At 33.6% G+C, this 13,629-nt stretch overlaps 2 protein-coding genes and 1 long non-coding RNA gene across 4 annotated transcripts; 2 read left to right on the forward strand and 1 right to left on the reverse strand.

Annotated features, from left to right (window-relative positions):
- Positions 1-3,513: 3,513 nt before the first annotated feature.
- On the forward strand, positions 3,514-9,559 carry LOC114162415 (caffeic acid 3-O-methyltransferase-like). Of its 2 annotated transcripts, none has more exons than XM_028046287.1 (4): positions 3,514-3,977; positions 8,027-8,337; positions 8,553-8,617; positions 9,065-9,559. In XM_028046287.1, the coding sequence occupies exons 1-4, from the start codon at positions 3,532-3,534 to the stop codon at positions 9,359-9,361; spliced, it is 1,119 nt and encodes a 372-aa protein (XP_027902088.1). In that variant the 5' UTR covers positions 3,514-3,531; the 3' UTR covers positions 9,362-9,559. The 2 variants fall into 2 exon arrangements, with proteins under 2 accessions (XP_027902088.1, XP_027902087.1); XM_028046286.1 differs by lacking the exon at positions 3,514-3,977 and adding an exon at positions 6,988-7,507.
- A 1,469-nt stretch (positions 9,560-11,028) lies between these two features.
- Positions 11,029-13,106, forward strand: LOC114162417 (caffeic acid 3-O-methyltransferase-like). The gene is made up of 4 exons (XM_028046288.1): positions 11,029-11,727; positions 11,833-12,143; positions 12,370-12,434; positions 12,669-13,106. Exons 1-4 carry the CDS (start codon positions 11,285-11,287, stop codon positions 12,963-12,965), a joined length of 1,116 nt encoding a protein of 371 aa, XP_027902089.1. The 5' UTR covers positions 11,029-11,284; the 3' UTR covers positions 12,966-13,106.
- On the reverse strand, positions 11,868-12,445 carry LOC114162419. Its single transcript, XR_003599197.1, has 2 exons — positions 12,290-12,445; positions 11,868-12,166 (listed from the first exon to the last, which is right to left on the reverse strand). It is a non-coding gene; the product is annotated as an uncharacterized LOC114162419 (long non-coding RNA).
- Positions 13,107-13,629: the final 523 nt, after the last annotated feature.

The following is a 13,629-nucleotide window of genomic DNA, read 5'->3' on the forward strand; positions in this document are numbered from 1 at the left end:
AAGGAAATGAAAAAACAAATAATGAACTTTTTGTACGTGGTAGAAGATGATGAGATGGCGATTTAGAAATTGTGTGTCATTCGCGTGAAATATGAAGCTTTCATCAACAACGGCGTGAGTTGGATTATTGAGTCATTACTTGTTTATGCATTTGGTTGACAATGGTGGTCCACCATTATCTGTGAAAGTTTGGTGTTGAGATTGTGGTCCTCCATTTTAAATTGGTCTTTCGGTATGTTAGTGGTATGGGATGTAAGTTCTAATTTATTATTTGGACATTTTCATATTTCACAAAGATATATTATCATTTGAGATGAACGAGTCGGTTTCCGAAATAGTGCTTCACCATGGTGGAAAATTTGTGAATGACAGGTCATTGAAATATGTGGAAAAGAGTAGTACTTTATCATGTGACCTAGACATATGAAGCTACTTTGAGATTATGTCAATTCTTAAGAATATGAAGGAGATGTGGTATTTAGTAGGTGGAGGTTCTATATTGGAAGGAAGATTGGAATTGTTGTGTGATGAAAAAGGGGTATGTCATATGGTGAACATTGTCATATTGAATGGTCAAGTTCACTTGTATGTTGTACACTTAGTATTTGAATCTCAAATAGTACATATGTTAGAATATTTTGGTCCTAAGGCTGATGGTAATAAGGGTGATTGGATGAATGAGGATAAGGGTGAAGATGAATGTGAACTTGAGGTTGTTGTGGAAAGGGAGGGGGAGTGTGAACATGATTCAAACAATTATGGAAGGTAAGGGTAAGGAAGGGGTTGTTTTGGAGGGGGAGGGTGAGGATGCAGTTCATGTGGAAAGTGGGAGTGAGGGTGAGCCAAAGGTTACAATAGATGAGAGGATGAGGATGAAGTTCTTATGGAGGGTGGAAGTGAGAGTGAGTAAGAGGTTGTTGTGGAGAGGAGGACACCACTCTAACTAGGTTCTTAAATGGGTTGAACCTTGAATTAAGAGATAGAATTAAACTAGAATGTGATGCCCGAAGAGTTGATATAGGTGTGATTTTATTGCAAGAAGGTCACCCAATAACATATTTCAGTGAAAAACATAATGGAGCTTATCACAATTATCCCATTTATGATAATGAATTATATGCACTTGTGAGGTCTCTCCAAATTTGGTCATTCTAGTATTGATTTTGTGTTGATGATGGTGAAGGAAAAAATATAGAGGAAGGGGGAGAAGCTTGTATGGAAGGAGAAGCTTGAGCCAATGAAGAGGAAGAAAAAATGACCAACAAAAGACAAGGGTATAAAAAAATACATTTCGGGTGTTGTGGAATATATTTCAAGATCCAAAAATTCTTTAAGAATATCTAATCAAAAAATACTTTTATATTTCAAATTGGGTAAGATACTTTTGGATCGTAAAATATTTTTCAGAACATACAATTCAAAAAGTATTAATAAATACATTCCAAATTAAGTGTTCCACAAGGTACTTTTAGATCCTTGAATATTTTTGAAATCCTATTTTAAAAAAAATATTTTAATATTCTAAATTAAGTATTCTGAAAAGTATTTTTAAATTTTAAAAATGTCTTCTAAAACACCAATGAAAATATGAAAATATTTTTTAAATTAAATGTTTCAAAAAGTATTTTGACATCTGAAAATATATTATGAAAGGCTCAATCCAAAATATATTTTTTTATCCTTTTACAATTGAGTATTTCGAAAAAACATTTTCTTTGTATGGAAAAATGTTATGAAATACTCGATCTAAAAGATAATAATAAAAAGAAAGGCAGGAATAAGGTTTTTTATCATAATTTTAGTGAGGAGTAGTTTGGTGATTATAGGTTTCATGGGGGAGTGCACAAAGGGAGGTGCAGGGTGCACAAAGAAGAAAGGGAGGTGCAGGTAGATAAATCCTTGTATTGTATACAAATACGAATAATACCTATTTTTTAAAATTGAATATGAGTACTTAATAAATATGTATATATTCACTATCTCCATTTCCATACTAGTTTTATTTTTGATTATTAAAATATCTTTAATGTATTAAATAATCCAAAACATTTATAATGTTAATTCTTAGTTTCATAACTTATTTATAAGGTACAATTTTTTTTATATAATTATTTCACTGATAAATAATTTTTTTATAATTATACAATTGTAATTTATTTCTTGACATTTGACAATAGAAAAAAAAATATGAATTCTATAAATTATAAATTAAATATATGATAATATCACATTTTTTGTCTTGACTTTTATTTTTGTAAAAAAAAATTATTATTTTTTTTTTAGAATAAGAAATTAACGAATATAAATATTTTTGTTTTTTAACTTAAATAAGAATGTGACAAAAATTTTATATAAATTAAACATGAAAGCGAAAGTGAAGATGATTTTTAGATTAAAATAAATAATCAAACTTATACTTGTTGGATTTCTCGTCATCCTAATAATTATCAAGAAAGTAATGATATAATGTTGATATATGATGTAATTATAAAGCTAGAAAATTTATATAAAACATCTAAATTCTAATAATATATATGTATGTATTCGGTCACAGGGTGGTCACAGAAGCAGGGACAACACAGTTGGTAGTGTATTCGGTCACTACGAAGAAGAACGCGGACCAACGTCAAGACTAGCGCGGTCATTGACAGTCACAAGCGGTGGCAACCACTTCCAGCACCGACCTGAAAACAAAGAACAGTAAGTGCGGAAGAAAAAAAAAAGAAAAATGATATTTTTAAGTAATTTTAAAATATTAAAAATAAAAATAAAAAAATAAAAAATTACTTAAAAAAATATCTTATAAGAAAGTTCTCAAAATATAGTAATAAAAAATTATTTTTCAAAAAATAAACACATAAATAAACCCCTTTATACCCGCTATGCCACAACGGTTATATATAAACCATTGTCATATACTTGGAAAAAGTTTTCAAAATGCCAGATTCAATAAACTACAACCTTTTCTGGAAAAACCCTTTTATTCTTTTTCACGTTGTCTTGGATGTTTTACTCAGGTGGCTACAAATTTAAATAATAACGTTTTTCATTATCTTACACATCTCCTACTCTTAATTACTTTAAAAAAATTAGCTAAAATTAGACTTAAATTCCTAGATATCTGTGTAATAAATTATAAAAATATTAAAATCTTCATAATTATTTTAATTAATTATAAAAGATTCACTCTTTATTTACTTCATATGAACCGTTTTAATTTATTTTAACTTTATAAAAATTGATTTTTAATTATTTATTGAAATACGTTTATTCCCGACTATGAAATTCATGATAACATAAAAAAAAATCTCTATTTTATATTTAATTACATTTTAAAATTAAAAAATAAAATTAAAATGAGAGTTTTCTGTAATAATTTATTATTATTTATATACAACTTCCATTTTTATTTTAACATATAACACACTCTCTTAATTAAACCGATTTGTAATATGTAAAAAATATCTTATATAAGAAGCTCTCTAAAGAGCAGTAGTTTAAAGTGCAGAAGGTTGGAGAGTGATAACAGGGATGGCAAACCTTCCAAGTTCAAAGCTGAACGGCGAAGAGAAGAAGAAGGAAACAGAAGAAGGAGAAGATGAAGAAAGCTTCTTGCGTGCCATGCAGCTTGTGAACTCTGTGGTGCTACCGATGGCACTGCAATCGGCGACGGAGCTGGGTGTGTTTGAGGTGCTGAAAGAAGCGGGTGAAGGTGCTAAGCTCTCTGCAAAGGATATAGCATCCAAGATTTCCTCCACCAACCCAGAAGCACCCTCAATGCTAGATCGTATTCTCACTCTTTTTTCCTCTCACTCCATTCTTCACTCTTCCCTCGTTTCCGACCACCGTCTCCCTCCCACCTTTCACCGGCTCTACTCCATCACTCCCGTCGCCACATTCTTTGCTCGCAATTCCGACGGGGTTTCATTGGGACCATTGATGGCCTTGCTCCAAGACAAAATCTTCCTGCACAGCTGGTTAAACTCTCTCTCTCTCTCTCTCTCTCTCTGTATCTATCTTAACTATTATTATCATTTTATCTCCTTTTCCATCACAAACAATTTACACAAATGGATCCCCTTTTAACTTAAACGATTTAGACAGGAAGGAGAAAGAGATTTTACTATTCAAACTTCTCCAGTTCTGATCCTCGGCAATTTTCAAACTTTGCTTTCAAAACTACTTTAGTTTATTCGATTCAATTAATAATGAAGATGGAATGTTGGTCGCACAAACTTGTGACCAGTTATTTTTTTGTTATTGAAGGTTGGGGAAGGGGTAATGGTTTCTGCATAATCATCTAATTTGAGTGAAGTTTGGTTATGAAGAAGGTTCTGGAATCCTACAAAGGTTTTGAGGGGATAAAAAGGGTGGTGGATGTTGGTGGTGGTCTTGGGATTAACATTAACTTCATCACTTCCAAATACCCTCATATCCGGGGTATCCTTAAAACATTCCAATCCTGTGGTTTGTGGTTATGGAAAGTTAAAAAGAAAAGTTCTTTTCCACCACCTTTTAAACAGAGTAATTTGCTAAAATTTGAGTTTTACAAGTCGATAACATAAATAATGTCACTATTTACTTTCTTTGTCAATTAACATTAGTGTCCAGTTTCTTATGAGGCTATAAGGTGTGCACTGTTAAAGGCGTTCAGTTTTAAAAGCAAAAGCTAACTAGTACTGCAGGAGTGGAACACGTTGTGGGAGATATGTTAGAAAATGTGCCTAAAGGAGACGCCACATTTATGAAGGAAAATGTAGTGTGGTGGTTGGGTTTTTGTTGCCTCGGTGATGATGGACGGTAGAAAGGCAAACTAGCTATAAATTAGTTCTTGGAAATACAACATCGATTAGAGATAAGTTCGATTCACAATATATAGATAGATATAAACATTATTTTATAAGCTGGTTTTGAGATATTGAGTTAAATTTAAAAGTTTACTTTTGATATTTCATCCTTATTATGAGTGTGATACTATTAGACTTATTAATGGAGTTGCAAGAGATAGAAGATGAGGACGACATAGTTGATTATACACACTATTAGATTTATCTTGGTAGGGCACTCTCGGCTATTGAACAAGGGGGCCTTTAGTTCCCACTCCTCTATTCATGTTTTTAAGGGAACACTAACGAAAGTTACCTCAAGATTTATCTATCATAAGATCTTTCTAATCTAACATATGTGATATTTTGACTCTTTGTTTGTCATGCACCGCCAAACGTCATGTCTCTTGAAAACACTTGATAGTCTGAACCCTCACAACTTTTGGGGGTGGGTATGTTTAGGTAAAGGACGCTTCTTATCTTAGATCTTGATCGTATCAGCATGAGACTATTGTTAACTACATTAATAGTAAGTCTATGAGGTTAATGTATTTTGTAGGACTAAGATGATTTTGGCCAATATTGCAACAACATATCGAGCCTAATTTGGACCGGAACATATCGACCATGTGTAAGTGGTGATAATCCTGGTATAAAGTTAACACCATTATGTTAGCTTATCGAACAAGGGGGTCTTTTGGTTCCCACTCCTCTATTTATAGCTTTAAGAGAGCGCTAACCAAAGTTACATCAATATTTATCCATTGTTAAATCTTTTTAATCCAACATATGTGATATTCTGACTTTTCATTTTTTGTGCACCGCCCAAACATCATGTCTCTCGAATACACTTGACAGATGCTAACTTGGACCCTCACAACGTTTGGGTTGGGGGGGGGGGGGAGGCAAGGGGGATGGATATGTTTACGTAAAGGATGTGCTCCTTGTCTGAGATCTTGATCCTATCGACATAAGACTATTATTAACTACATTAACAACAAGTATGTGGGGCTAGTGTATTGTATAGGACTAAGATGATTTCGACCAATACTGCAACAACATATCGAACCTAACTTGGACTGGAACATATCAACCATGTGTAGGTGGTGATAATCTTGGTATAAGTTAACACCATTATGTTAGCTTATCGAATAAGGGGACCCCTTGGTTACCACTCCTCTATTTATAGCTTTAAGGGAGTGCCAACCAAAGTTACCTCAAAATATATCCATCGTTAGATTTTTTTAATCCAATAGATGTGATATTTTGACTCTTCGTTTACCGTCATGTCTCTCGAATACACTTGACACAGGCTAGCTTGGACCTTTACAATGTTTTGGGGTAGATACATTTAGGTAAAGGATATGCTCCTTATATCAGATCTTGATCATATCGGCATAAAACTATTGTGAACTACATTAATAATAAGTTTGTGGGGCTAATATATTGTATAGGACTGAGATGATTTTTGTCAATATCATAATGACATATCGAGCCTAACTTGGACTGAAACATATCGACCATGTGTAAGTGATAATAAAGTTAACACTATTATGTTAGCTTAGAAAAGGTAACAACGAGTTCTCTATGTCGTTACAAGAAGCATTTATTAGCAAATTTGAACTTTATTCAAATAGATGAAATAAGGATTACATGTATATAGGGTGATTGATATTCGAATCAAAATATATTCTTATTATTGAGGTCACTTATATCACCTTGAATAACTTGGACGTTGGAGTGTCTACCCGTATCCAATTCTCAGTCAACACAATGATCTCGTGAGGATATCTCATACAGTGAGTTCTTACCGTATAGTTTGATAACATAGTAAAAAATAATTATATATTATTTATTGGAATATATGTTTATTTAGGACAATGAAATCTATATTAATATAGAATGATTCTCTATTTTATATTTAATTACATTTTAAAATTAAAAAATAAAAATAAAGTGAGAGCGTCCTGTAATAATTTATTAATTTTATATAATTACCATTATTAATATTATTATTATTTTAAAAAACAAAAAATTTTAATTTGTAAAATATATTTTTTATAAAAAGCTCTCAAAAGAGAAAGATTGGTTGAAACGTCTCTATCTATCTTGAGATAAATCATTTTCGTTCCATGGTTTAATATATGTAGTGGAAAAATACAGAAGAAGAAGAAGAAAAGCAGTGTGTGTATTTAAAGTGTAAAAGGTGGTGAGTGATTGCAGGTTGAAGTGGAGATGGCAAACATTCCAAGTTCAAAGCTGAACGGCGAAGAGAAGAAGAAGGAAAGAGAAGAAAGAGAAGATGAAGAAAGCTTTTCGCGTGCCGCGCAGCTTGTGAGCTCCTTGGTGCTACCGATGGCACTGCAATCGGCGACGGAGCTGGGTGTGTTTGAGGTGCTGAAAGAAGCGGGTGAAAATGCTAAGCTCTCTGCAAAGGACATAGCATCCAAGATTTCCTGCACCAACCCAGAAGCAACATCAATGCTAGATCGTATCCTCACTCTTCTTTCCTCTCACTCCATTCTTCTGTCTTCCCTCGCTTCCGACAACCTTGTCCCTCCCACCTTTCACAGGCTCTACACCATAACTCCCGTCGCCAAATTCTTTGCTCGCAATTCTGACGGGGTTTCATTGGGACCCTTGATGGCCTTGCTCCAAGACAAAATCTTCCTCCATAGCTGGTTAAACTCTTTCTCTTTCTCTCTCTCCTCTATCTATCATTTTATCTCCTTTTCCATCACAAACAATTTACACAAGGGATCCCCTTTTAGCTTATACGATTTAGACAGGAAGGAGAAAGAGATTTTACTATTCAAACTTTGCTTTCCAAACTACTTTACTTTCTTCGATTCAATTAACAATGAAGATGGAAAGTTGGTCGCACAAAGATCAGTTCTTTTTTGTTAACGAAGGAGGGGGAAGGGGTAATGGTTTCTGCATAATCATCTAATTTGAGTGAAGTTTTAGTCTTTCGACGGTAAAATCGGTCCAGCTATGATTTGTAATTAATAATCATTATCAATTATTATGGCTGTGTGGAATTTTTGGTCGTTGCTTATAAAACTTCCGAAGTATTTAGACAAATTACATTGTTAGGTACATGTCATTAGAAGTAAATGTTTCCCAAGAGGCTTAATTTATGAATTGTGGGGCGTTTCTTCATTTGCTCAGGGGAAATAACTGTGTTTTAACATTGTTAGGAGTGAGCTGAAAGATGCAATTCGGGAGGGGGGTATTCCATTCAACAGGGTCTATGGCACCCATGCTTTTGAGTATCCAAAGTTGGACTCAAGGTTCAACAAAGTTTTCAACACAGCAATGATCAATCACACAACTTTGGTGATGAAGAATGTTCTGGAATCCTACAAAGGTTTTGAGGGCATAAAAAGGCTTGTGGATGTTGGTGGAGGTCTTGGGATTAACATTAACTTGATCACTTCAAAATATCCTTATATCCATGGCATCAATTTCGACTTGCCTCACGTCATTCAAGATGCTCCTTCCTATCCTGGTATGTATTATCCTTGCACATTCCAACCCTGTGGTTGTGGAAAGTTAAAAAAAAAGTTCTTTTTCTTCCTTCTAAACAGAGTAATTTGCTAAAATTTGAATTTTACAAGTCAATAACATAAATAGTGTTACTATTTATTTTCTTTGTCAATTAACATTAGTGTCTAGTTTCTTATGAGGCTATGTTTTAAAAGCAAAAGCTACCTAATATTGCAGGCGTGGAACACGTTGGAGGAGATATGTTTGAAAATGTGCCTAAAGGAGACGCCATATTTATGAAGGTAAAGTGTATGTGTTAGTGGGGTTTTTGTTGCGTAGGTGATGATGGATGGTAGCAAAATAAACTAGCTTTAAAGTAGTACTATTTAATTTTAAAGGGGAGAGGAATCTCTCGTTCTATGAAACACCTTTTTGACTTTAGTTTCAACTTGTAACTTTCTAGTCAAACTTTATTTGGTTTTTGGTATAATTGATACAAACTTTAAACGTGTTTCTCATCTTCAATTCTCACGACCAGTGCCTGGTCGTTGTTGTTTTTTTTCCCCAATTTCAACTTTAGAGTGGACTCTTAGTCATAGAATTATTCTTGCAGAAAAGAAACTTTTTTTAATAGTGGAAGCAGGGTAGAAATTTGTTTAGGTTTTGTTGAAGAAAGAGTTTTATGGAAAGTGATGGATGAGTTGTACCAACCTCATTCATTGAGATTTGACAAAAAGTAAATTGTGCAGTGGATACTTCATGATTGGAGTGATGAACAGTGTGTGAAGCTGTTGAAGAATTGCTATGATGCAATTCCTGATGAGGGAAAGGTGATAGTTGTGGAAGCAATTCTTCCAAAAATAGCAGAGACTAACGATGCTTATAAGACAGTTTCACAAATGGATGTTTTGATGATGACTCAAAACCCTGGAGGGAAAGAGCGATCTGAACAAGAGTTCATGGATTTGGCTACTGCAGCTGGATTTAGTGGCATCAGATATGAATGTCATGTCAACCTTTTCTGGGTTATGGAGTTCTTCAAGTAGATCACACCACATGTGCTGTTATTTCTAATGCTTTGTTTATGTGTTTCATGTTTGCTTTTATGCAATTTAAATTCACAGAACAAACTTATGTTGTGTAACATATTATACCATATGCACATTTCAAATTAATAAAACAAAATAAAAAAAAAAATTGAAATGTGTAAAAGATAAATAAATTCCATTAAAGTTTTCTCTCTATTTTTTCATGAAGACAAATTTTTAATTTGAACTTATTGGTTCTAGATTGTAAGAAATTCTTCTTCTGTATCGTAAACATGAATTCGTACATCCAAAAATCAATCTATTATAATATGAATATTTTAAGTAATACTTCATTCAAACATGCACAAATATTAATTTTACCGTTCTTTCCAAACCAAGTCCTATATTTTAGGCAATCTACCACATAAATGATAATTATTTTTGTTTTATTGATTTGTTCTAGCTTAAGTTTTCCCTAATTTTTGAATTTTGTTTCTTTCTGAACCAACATGTAATTCATTATCATTCCATGTATTATTTTGGTATTGTTTATCATTTGAAACATGTTTACTTAGGGGAAAACTAATTCTAATAAATAGTACAAAAAAGTTGTCATTCATCTAATTCATCTAATTACTTGATAGTCAATGTAGTCATTAATATCCCTAAAATGAATTATTAGTTAATTGACGGTACTCTTTCACAAACTTCATAAATGATTTAGTACTTTTATTCTCATAATGTATTTTTTTGTGTATTACTACTAGAATCACCGATAATATCAAATATCTCTTCCAATATAACAAGATTAATATGTATGACATTAAGATGAAAGAATATTTGCTCATTTCAGTCAAAGAAATCAAGTCCATTAAAATTGGACGGGCAATACATAATAATTCATCTGATTTGGAATTGGTGCTTCACACTAAAATTTCAAGTAAGGGTTGAGTAAGAGAAGACACACTAGTATAGGAAAAAATTTGGCATCAGTTATTTTCGAAGGTTCTATTTCTATTCTCTAACTAAAGCATATCAAGATGAGGTAAGAAATGATAACATAAAATTAGGCTTTGGTTCTTAACCAAAGAATATTCTTATAGATATGCTTCGGTTAAATTTATATGTGACATAAAATAAAAATTGAAATTATTTAAAAGAATGGGAATGTGCTTTGAACAATGGAATGCAAAAAAAATGTATCGGTCAATGGAAGGAGAAAGTGTGAGCAATGACCGAACAATAGAAGGAGAAGGCGTAAAGAATGGAGCAAGGTGTCAATAATGATGAACCTATCATGAAGACCAAAATGTGTTCATGTCTCCTTTTTGTGAGCAAACATTAAGTAGACAAAAAAAATGTGAGAAAGAAGAAAACAAACCTCCAAATAACAAAAGATGGTTTATGGCGACCCAAAATAAAAATAAAGATGAGAGGAGAACAAGATGCTTTGTGGTGATCAACAATGTCAATAGAGAAGGACTTCACATGGAGAAGAGACCAACAATGGCTTATTGAGTTACAATGGAAAGAGAGAATGTGAGTCTTCACAAGTGCATAAGACATACAAAAATTTTAGGGCGGTGCAATGTTGTAATAGGAAAGTATCTTTTCTAAAATTTTAACTTTGGACACACAAAAAACTTCGGTTTTAAAAAGAATAAAAGCCTATTCTTTGACCTTTTCGAAAATAGACTTTGGTTCAACAAATAATTAAGCCTAAAATCTTTCCAGAATTTTAAAGATTTCACCACATTTTTAAACAATATATTTACACAATTAGTTCTAACTGTATGACTATAACAATTGTGATTAAGCATATCTTCATCCTAATTGCCTGGTTCTATATATAATGGAGAAATATAAAAGAATAAGAAGAAGAGTAGTGTGTGTATAAATTAAAGTGTAAAAGGTGGTGAGTGATTGCAGGTTGAAGTGGAGATGGCAAACCTTCCAAATTCAAAGCTGAACGGCGAAGAGAAGAAGGAAAAAGAAGAAAGAGAAGATGAAGAAAGCTTCTCGCGTGCCATGCAGCTTGTGGGCTCCGTGGTGCTACCGATGGCACTGCAATCGGCGACGGAGCTGGGTGTGTTTGAGGTGCTGAAAGAAGCTGGTGAAGGTGCTAAGCTGTCTGCAAAGGACATAGCATCCAAGATTTCCTGCACCAACCCACAAGCAGCCTCAATGCTAGATCGTATCCTCACTCTTCTTTCCTCTCACTCCATTCTTCACTCTTCCCTCGTTTCCGACCACCGTCTCCCTCCCACCTTTCACCGCCTCTACACCATCACTCCCGTCGCCACATTCTTCGCTCGCAATTCCGATGGGGTTTCACTGGGACCCTGGATGGCCTTGATCCATGACAAAATCTTCCTTCACAGCTGGTTAAACTTCTCTCTCTCTCTCTCTCTCTCTCTAGCTTAACTATTATACCAGGAAAGTTTCTTCGTATGCTCAAGTTAAAATAACATGTGTTTTTACGTTCTTAGGAGTGAGCTGAAAGATGCAATTCGGGAAGGGGGTGTTCCATTCAACAGGGTTTATGGCACTCATGCTTTTGAGTATCCAAAGTTGGACTCAAGGTTCAATGAAGTTTTCAACACAGCAATGATCAATCACACCACTTTGGTGATGAAGAAGATTCTGGAATCCTACAATGGTTTGGAGGGCATAAAAAGGTTGGTGGATGTTGGTGGTGGACTTGGGATCAACATTAGCTTCATCACTTCAAAATACCCTCATATCCATGGCATCAATTTCGACTTGCCTCACGTCATTCAACATGCTCCTTCCTATCCCGGTATCATCCTTACTAATCCAATCCTGTGGTCGTGGAAAATAAAAAAAAAAAAAAAAAAAAAGCTCTTTTACTTCTTTTAAACACAGTTATTTGGTAAAATTTGAGTTTGACAAGACAATATAACATAGTTAGTGTCAACTACTTACTTTTTTTGTCAATTAACATTAGTGTCTAGTTTCTTTGTTATGATATATTCCATGAGGTTTTTGGCATCCTAATATTGCAGGAGTGGATCACGTTTGTGGAGATATGTTTGAAAATGTGCCTAAAGGAGACGCTATTTTCATGAAGGTAACTGTATATGTTGGTGGGGGGTTTGGGTCCACCGGTGATGATGGATGTATATAACCAAATTATTTCTTGCAACTGGACACCATTTAATGTGGAATAATTGATAACTTTTTTAATAGAAAATGCATAGTGATGAATGTCAATAATTCATTCTATTAAATATATATAAAAGAGAAAAAGGAATTTTAAGGAAAGTGATGCATGAGTTATAGCAACACCTTTTTCATTGTGCAGTGGATACTTCATGATTGGAGCGATGAAGAGTGTGTGAAGGTGTTGAAGAATTTCTACGATGCGATTCCTGATGATGGAAAGGTGATAGTCGTGGAAGCTGTTGTTCCAAAAATGGCAGAGAGTAATGACGCTTATAAGGCAGTTTCACAAATGGATGTTGTGATGATGACTCAACACGTGGGAGGGAAAGAGCGATGTGAACAAGAGTTCATGGATTTGGCAACTGAAGCTGGATTCAGTGGCATCAGACATGAATGTCGTGTCAACATTTACTGGGTTATGGAGTTCTTCAAGTAATATGCTATGTTCTATGTCCCTCATTCATCTGTTCTATTTCTAATGGTTTCTTTTATGCATTTTAAATTAACAGAACAAGCTCATGGTGTATTATACTAAAGCTTTTATGTGTGAATGTAATCTGTGATCATGTTCTTCAAACAAAAAAAGTACATATACATGCTATGATTGTTTAAAATAACAGAGTTTCTCCTTTTTTTTTTTGAAGAGTATTGAAGAAGAGACTTAAAACAAAATCCAAATAATTGATTCGAAAAAATGTGCATTGCACAATTTTTTTTCACGAAGACATTACCATGGTGGCGGGGCAAAAGGAGATTAGGGTTTGAGATATTCTAGCACTGATTTGGCAATGCATGCAGTGGCAGAATAGAGAAATATTTCTGAAACATAAGAAAAAAATGTGAAACGAGACAGAGGAGTAGGGGATGCAAAGAGAGAAGTGGAGGTTTCACATAGAAGAAAGAAAACATGTTTGAAAAAAGGTTTCTTCGAAACAACCATTTGAGAACTTATATGAGGATAAAATAATCATAGAAAATAAATTTTAATATTTAGAAAATATTAATTTATTTAAAAATAAGTAGAATAATTTAGAAAATGTTTTTGCTTGTGGTAGATAAGACTTTTAGAATTTATTGTATTTAGATATTTTAATGTAAAG

This window comes from Vigna unguiculata, chromosome 9, assembly GCF_004118075.2.
Source record: "Vigna unguiculata cultivar IT97K-499-35 chromosome 9, ASM411807v1, whole genome shotgun sequence".
Taxonomy (NCBI): domain Eukaryota; kingdom Viridiplantae; phylum Streptophyta; class Magnoliopsida; order Fabales; family Fabaceae; genus Vigna; species Vigna unguiculata.